The 8,390-nt window shown below is 39.8% G+C and overlaps 1 protein-coding gene across 1 annotated transcript; it reads right to left on the bottom strand.

Moving 5' to 3' along the window:
* Window positions 1–218: 218 nt before the first annotated feature.
* On the bottom strand, window positions 219–773 carry LOC104091499 (agamous-like MADS-box protein AGL29). The gene has a single exon (XM_009596857.4). It carries the CDS (start codon window positions 771–773, stop codon window positions 219–221), a length of 555 nt encoding a protein of 184 aa, XP_009595152.1.
* Between the last annotated feature and the right edge of the window lie 7,617 nt (window positions 774–8,390).

Raw genomic sequence — 8,390 nt, 5'->3', positions numbered from 1 at the left:
TTAACCACGTTATATTTTGATTGTGATATTTATAAGATTATAAATTATGTGTGAAAACAGAAGTAACAATTCACACCGGAGAAACACATATAGTAAAAAGTAAAAACCATCATATATTAATAATAAAAATTAATCTTAGCATAATACAGCTTGTAGTATCATTAAAACAAACTAAAAAGTACAAAATAAAATACCTCACATCCTAAACATTAGGTGCATTAATTATTTTCTAGAGAAGCCTGTGAAGAAGACGAAGATGAAGATGAAGCCCCATTTTCCAACTGTTTCAGGCGATTATTCATATTAAAAATACTTGTGCTTAACCAATCTTCAAACTTTGTTACTTCATCTGCATTAAACTGCTCAATTGAGTCCCACCAGTATTTCTGGCCACTTTCTTTCGTTTTGTCAAGTAGAAGAGCATGAGCACTTGCAACTTCTTTTATATTGTCAAACACTTCCCTCCTATTGTTGAGTTGATTCACTTTGTTTCGTGCATGAGCCGCAACTAGGCGAGTGCTTTCACTTAATTGCGTATTAGGATTAAAGAAACGATCAATAATCGCTTCAGATGTAGGATGAAAAAATGAAAAAGGCTTACCGGTTGGAGAAAAGAGTACAATTCCAATGTCAACATCGCATAGCTTAACAAGTTCGCTAGCTTTTTTATATAGACCCGAACGTCGCTTTGAAAATGTCGCATAACGGTCGTCTTCACTTTCTATCTTTTTCATTGGAATTTTTTGTCGTCCTCTAGTCTTCTTACCCTCCATCGCTAATAAAATTATAATGAAGGAGTTTAATATAAAGCTTATTGATGAATAGTTTTTAAGAAATGACACTTATGAGAAATAAAATATCATGGCTATTTATATACATCAAGACTTCATCATAATAAATTTCTAACGAAATATTATAAATGAAAGTAATCAAAGAAATCTAAACTTTTAAGTTAAAGAAGTAAATATTTTATCATACTTACTAAAATTACCAAGTTGTGATTAGAAACTAAGTACCAGAATCATTGAAATTTAACTCAAATAGGAAAATAAGCTAATGCGTTTAGAAATGCATTAAATTCTAGGAGTTCGAATTAACCTGGGTCAGATTTATAATTTAACTTAAATAGGAATATTTTAATGAATTAAAATAATAAAAATCAAACTTTCCAAAGGCATGAACGTTAACCAAATTTGAAATTTTAAGTTTAATTGGAAAAGCTTTAATGTTCTAACTGAAATAAGTGCAAATGTAATTAGAAGATAACCAAATTGAGAAAAAAATATTAAAACATTACTACAATAAAAATCTGAAATTACTTGAACTAGGTAAATAATTAATTACTCACTAATTTTATCAAGTACTATTTTTGAAAGGCAATATAACTAAGAGGGACACTGTGACGACCCGATAGGTCGTTTTGAGTACTGACCCTTATTTTCGTGTTGCGAGACCTCTATTAGCTCCATTTAATATTTCTCAATTTCCGTGTTCAATCCGCGTAATTTTTCGGTAAAAATTAAAATTTTAAAGAAAATGTGATTTTTGGCTATAAAACACAACTTGAGTTAACTACGGTCAATATTTTGTGTAAACGACTCCGGATCGATATTTTGATGATCTCGGTGGGTCCTTATCGTGATTTTGGACATGGGCGTATGCCCGAAATTGAATTCGGAGGTCCCTTGATTTATTTGACTTGTTTTGCTGAAAACTAGTAATGGGAAGGTTAGGAAATTCTCTAGGTTTCACTATAGGTTGACTTTATGGTTATTGGGTTCGGATTTTAGTTCCGGGACTTGGTATAGGTCCATTTTGCTATTTGAAACTTATCTGCAAATTTTGGTGCAAATCAGAGTTGGTTTGATAGGATTCAGACGCTTGGTTGTGATTTTAGAGGTTCTTGAGTTTTCTTTGAAATTTCATGCATTTTGATGTCCAATTAGTAGTTAGAGATGTTATTTTCGTGTTTTGATTACGCAAGCGAGTTCGTATGATGTTATTCCACTTGTGTACAAGTCTGTTTTAGAGCCCGAGGGGCTCAGGTGAGTTTCGGATAGGCTACAGACCATTTCAGACTTTAGAGATTGCTGGTTTTCAGCAGTTTCTAGTGTCTGGTGCAATGTGCTTCGCGATCGTGAAGCTACCCTCATGATCGCAAAGGAAAAATTGGGGCTGGGGTGGATTGGTTCATCGCGAATGCGGGGACAGGATCGCGAACACCAAGTAGAGGGGTCCTACCCTTCACGAACGTGACAGTCACCCCGCGAACGCATAAGCTTGTAGGATCTGGGGGCAGGCATGGGACATCCTTCTACGCGAACGCGACACAATGGTTGCAAACGCGGATGCCAGGCTGGGGATCCCTTCACAAATGCGTGAAGGAGTTCGCGATCGCGAAGGGCACCTAACACCCAGGTATTAAAGCATCCAAAAATCGGAATTTTCATCATTTTCAAGTTTGAGCTCGGCCTAGAGGCGATTTTGAAGAGGTTTTTCATCTCAGCTTCATTGGTTAGTAGAATTTAACTTATTTTATTATATTTTCATAAACACCCATTGATTTTAACCTTTAATCTAAGATTTATTATGGTAGATATTAGGGATTTAGGTATAAATTGAGGATTTTGAGAAATTAAGATTTAGACCTCAAATTGAGGTTGGATTTCGAAACAAATCACATAATCGAGCTCGGGGGTGAATGGGTAATTGGGTTTTGGTTTGAATCTCGGACTTTGACCAAGCAGGTCTAGGGTTAACTTTTGTTGACTTTTTCCAAAAATTATTAAAGATTGAATCCTTTTCACTTGTGTAGTTTTTAAAGCTTAATTTGAATTATTTAAACTATAATTGGCTAGATTTGATTGGTTTGGAGGCTAATTCTATAGGAAACGCCACTGTTGAGCATTGATTTGATAGCAGAGTGAGGTAAGTATCGTGGTTAACTATGACTTGATGGATTAGGACTTGTTGGTTTATTTGCTATGTGATTTATGTGCGGGGACTGCGTATATGTAAGGTGACGCGTATATATACGTTGTCATTGGATTAAAGTATATTGGTGGAAATTATTTCTTTGTTCTAAGTTGTTTCATTAACTATGTTTTTCATGCTTAGGTTAGATTATTACTTTTTTTATTATCCACCTCGTATTTATTGTTTATTTAAACGATGTTGGAAATTTTGAAAGTGGAGTTTCTGATCATGGAACCATAATTGAAGTGAGATTGCTTCCCACCTTGTATAGTTAATTCAGATTTATGTTGCTTCTTGGTGAGGATAAGTTAAAAGCACGAAGTGTGTTGCCGTGCCTTATTTGCATACAAAATCATTTGTACGAGAGATTGAGAGTATTAAAGTACGAAGGATGATTCCGTGCCATTGACCGATTATTATCATTTATCATATCATGTGAGGAAGAGAGTAAAAGCACAAAGGGTAATGTCGCACCATTTTATTTATGATATTACATGGTGAGACGGGAGTAAAATCACGAAGGGTGATACCATGCCATTTCTATTTCATTGCCTTAATTAGTTTCCGTATTGGTAATTTACTTGGTTATATTGTTGTGTATTTCGGAAGGATGTTATTTGGTGATTTTATACTTTCCGTCCTTATGATATTCCCCCTTTCGCATGTCCCTCCCAGTTAATGTTTTAATTGCCCTACCTGTTATTTCGTTGCTCTATGTATTTATCTGTACATGTTTTAAGTAGGTGTCTTGTCATAGCCTCGTCATTACCTCGTCGAGGTTAGGCTTGACACTTACAAAGTACATTGGGTTGGTTGTACTCATGATACACTTCTGGAATTCTTGTGCAGATGATCTCAATGATGTCTAGTTGTGTTCTGCTCGGATTCAGCTACATTCAGAAACTTGAGGTATAGATGCATGACGTCCGTATCCCTAAAGTTTCCTTCTTTATCTGTTCTACTATTTATCTAGTCTCAAACAGTTGTACTTGCTTCAAAACATATGTATAGTACTCTAGTTGCTCATGTATTCGTGACTCTCGATTCCGGAAGATGTTTAGATATTGTCATTGGTGTTTTATTATTCCATTTCAGACTATTTCTGTTTATTTTTATTAATGTTTTATTTTGAATTGTTAAAATTGGTTAAGTACTTAAACTAATATTGGCTTGCCTAGCAAGTGAAATGTTAGGTGCCATCACGGTCCCGAAGGTGAGATTTTGGATCGTGAAAAGTTGGTACCAGAGCACTAGGTTGCCTATGTCTCTCGAGTCATGAGCAAGCTTAGTAGAGTCTAGAGGATTGATACGGAGACGTCTGTACTTATTTTCTAGAGGCTATAGATCTTTAGGAAAAATTCACTTCTTTCTTCTCTATCGTGCAATTTTATTCTATCATTGATGTTTGAATCTATTCTTGTTCTCTCGCAGATGGTGAGAACACGCACAACATCCACAATCGGGCAGGAGCTGGAGCCCCATGTTGCAACCACTACCAGGGGTAGGGGCTAGGGCCAAGACAGAGGCAGAGCTCAGCCTAGAGCTCGTGCAGCAGCACCTACTATAGAGCCTTAGAATGATCATTTCAGACCGCACTAGCAGGATCCGCTCAGGTCCCAAAGAGATTTATATCCACTCCCGGGCTTCGGGATGCTCTAGTCAACTTAGTGGGCCTCATGGAGAGCGTGTCCCAGACCGGTGCATTTTCGGTGGCACCAACTATTTCTTAGGCTGGGGGAGGAGCACATACTCCCGCTACTCACACTCCGGAGTAGATGGCTCCCATATATCAAACTCCAGCAGTTCTGCTAGTTGGGGTAGCTCATCCTATTGTTGCTACACATACCAGGGTGAGGCTCGCGATGTCTTCTAAGGGATTGATGAGGTTGGAGAAGTTCACAAAGCTCTTCCCTATTCATTTCAATAATGCACCTTATGAGGACCCACATGATTATTTGGACAGTTTCCATGAGGTGTTGCACAACATGATTATTGTTGAGACCAATGGGGTCGACTTTGCAGTGTTCCAGATGACTGGTTTGCTAAGAGGTGGTAGCAGGATTATGAGCGGGGTAGACTAGCAAGTTTGCCATCCCTCACTTGAGATCAGTTTTCGCAGATTTTTCTGGAGAAGTTTATTCCTTTCATTATGAGAGAGGAGTACCGCAGGCAGCTCGAGCGCCTTCAACAGGGTAGCATGACATTTACCAGTACCAGACTGATTTATGGACCTAGCTCGCAATACAGTTATCTTACTCCCTACTGATAGGGAAATAGTGAGGAGATTCATTGATGGACTTTCTTTCGGTATCATGCTACAGATGGCGAAGGAGACTGGAGATGACCAGAGGGCGGTAGATATTACCAGACGGATCAAGATGATGCGTGGTCAGGGTAGAGAGGCAGTATTTGAGAAAAGGCCTCGTCATTTCGGTAACTTTAATGGTGCCTTATCTGGAGGCAAAGGTTTGTTTAGTAGAGTCCATCCTTCCAGGCTGATTTAGTTAGTGCTCCAGGCATCCCACGGTGCTTCAGGCACCCATGGTTCTCATGGGTATCGTCCTGAGTAACTAGCCTCCAGTGCACCTTTAACTCCTATAAATGCACCTCCGATTCAGAGTTATTAGAGTGGTTATTCTGGGTGACAAGGTTAGTTCTAGGGTTAGCAGCCACAGTAGCCGAGGACCTATTATACTTGTGGAGATCCGAGACAGAACGCGAGATTTTACCCTAGGTTATAGGGCGGCATGCCATAACAGGGTTCTCGTGCCATAGTTCTGGTACCTGTTGCTCCACCGCCCGCCCAGCCAGCTAGAGGTAGAGGTCATGCCATTAGAGGTAGAGGCCAGCCATCTAGAGGTCATCCAAGAGGCAGAGGTCAGAGTGGTGGGGCCCAACCCCCTTTTATGCATTTCCAGCTAGGCCTGAGGTAGAGTTATCTGATGCCGTCATCACATATATTGTTCCGAGTTGCCATAGAGATGCCTCAGTATTGTTTGATCCGGGCTCCACTTATTCATACGTGTCATCCTTTTTTGCTTCATATCTGGTTATGCCTCGTGATTCCTTGAGTGCTCATATGTATGTGTCCATGCCTGTGGGAGATTCTATTGTAGTAGATTGTATTTATAGGTCATGTGTGATTTCTTTGGGGAGCTATGAGACTAGGGTAGATCATCTACTTCTTAATATGGTGGACTTTGATGTTATTTTGAGCGTGGATTGGCTATTACCTTATCACACTATTTTGGACTGTCACGCTAAGACTGTGACTTTAGCCATGTCGGGGTTGCCCCGATTAGAGTAGAGGGGGAATCCTGGCCATTCTACTAGAAGGGTTATTTCTTATGTGAAGGCTCGACATATGGTCGAGAAGGGATGTCTAAGCATATTTGGCCTATATCCGTGATCCTATTGCAGAGGTTCCTTCCATGGATTTAGTACCAGTTGTGAGGGAGTTTCCAAAGGTGTTTCCTGCAGATTTGCCGGGGATACCACCCGACAGAGATATTGGCTTTTGTATTGACTTGGCTACGAGTACTTAGCCCATTTCCATTACACTATACCTTATGGCCCAGCTAAGTTGAAGGAAATGAAGGAGCAGTTGCAGGATCTACTCGATAAGGGATTCATTAGAATTCGCATCTCGCCTTGAGGTGCACCAGTGTTGTTCGTGAAGAAGAAGGATGGTTCGATGAGGATGTGTATAGATTATCGATAATTGAACAAAGTAACTATCAAGAACAAGTATTCTTTGCCGAGGATTGATGACTTATTTGATCAGCTTCAGGGTGCCAAAGTATTTTCGAAGACTGATTTGAGATCTGGCTATCATCAGTTGAATATTAGGGCATCGTATGTCCCTAAGACAGCTTTTCGGATTTGGTATGGTCACTATGAGTTTTTAGTAATGTCATTTGTCTTAACAAATGCCCCAACAACATTTATGGATTTGATGAACCGGGTGTTCAAGACCTATTTGGATTCTTTTGTGATTGTCTTCATTGATGACATCACTCTCACAGCCTAGAGGGGCATGAGCATCATCTTCGGGTTGCACTTTAGACCTTGAGGGATAGTTAGTTATATGCCAAGTTTTCAAAGTACGAGTTCTGGCTGGACTCGGTTGCCCTTTTGGGCCATGTTCTATCTTTCGAGGGCATTAAGGTGGATCCTAAGAAGATCGAGGCAGTTCAGAATTGGCCTAGACCTACTTCAACTACATAGATTCGGAGCTTCTTGGGTTTTGCGGGTTATTATTGCTGGTTCATGGAGGGGTTTTCATCTATCGCAACCCTGTTGACTAGATTGACCTAGAAATGTTCCCTATTCTAGTGGTCTAATGAGTGTGAGTTGAGCTTTCTGAAGCTCAAGACTGCTTTGGCTACAGCTTCAGTGTTGGTGCTACCTACGGGTTTGGGGTCTTACATTGTGTATTGTGATGCGTCACGTATTGGGCTTGACGCGGTGCTGATGCAAGACGTAGGGTGATTGCTGATAAGTGGGGATTTTGAATACTTATAAGCACCTTTTTGCTTTCGTTTTAGTCCAAAAGCGTTTAATAATGTTCCCAAAAATTGATGAAATATGCTTAATTACAGGAATAGTGGAAACTGCGCCCCCAAGATGAAATCCAACTCAAGAAGGAGCGATCTGAACTCAAGGACAAAAACAGGCCCAGAAACTCAGAAGTGCGGACCACAGATTATCATTTGCAGCCGCAGATTGTGAAGAAACTCCTATCAGAGACAAGTGCAAACTGCGGTCCGCACATGACATATGCGGCTGCAGAAACTGGGCAAAAGAAAAAGTTCAGAGAACGTGCATCTCAAGTTCAACAGAAGTGCAGACCACACAATTATTTTGCGGCCGCTGAAGAACAGCTACGCGGTCGCAATCACATTTATGTAGTCCGTAGAAGAGCAATGTGCGACCATACTCAGAAATGCGAAGGACCACAGAAAGAGAGAAGTGCGCCCGCAGTTCAGAATTATGGGACCCTAGGTTTCCAATACTGTCAAGCTGAAGCAAAATACGGACCGCACATGGAATTGTGCGGCCGCAGAACCTCCGAAAGGGCATTTTTGTCCGAAAATTCTAGCACTGTATAAATAGAAGAGTTTCACTTTTTAAAGTTAAGTTTTTGACATCAGCTGCTACAGTAGATGGTTTCTTTTACTCTTATTAGTAGTTTTTGCTATTTTGAGCGTTTTAAATATTGATTTCATCATTTTAATTATCAATATGGGTTTAATTATCATTTCTGCTTCTATTTCTTCTATATTAGAGGTATAGATGGCAAACATTCGTGTGTAGCAGACTTGATACCAAAGTGCGGGCGAAGAAGCCCTTCTCATGGAATTCTTTGATGGGTGGTGGAAACCCAAAGAAAAAGGGTCAACCATCTACTACTG

This window comes from Nicotiana tomentosiformis, chromosome 9 (genome assembly GCF_000390325.3).
Source record: "Nicotiana tomentosiformis chromosome 9, ASM39032v3, whole genome shotgun sequence".
Classification (NCBI taxonomy): Eukaryota; Viridiplantae; Streptophyta; class Magnoliopsida; order Solanales; family Solanaceae; genus Nicotiana; species Nicotiana tomentosiformis.
Note: the sequence above shows the minus strand (reverse complement) of the source record. Positions and strands in the feature narration are given on the sequence as shown.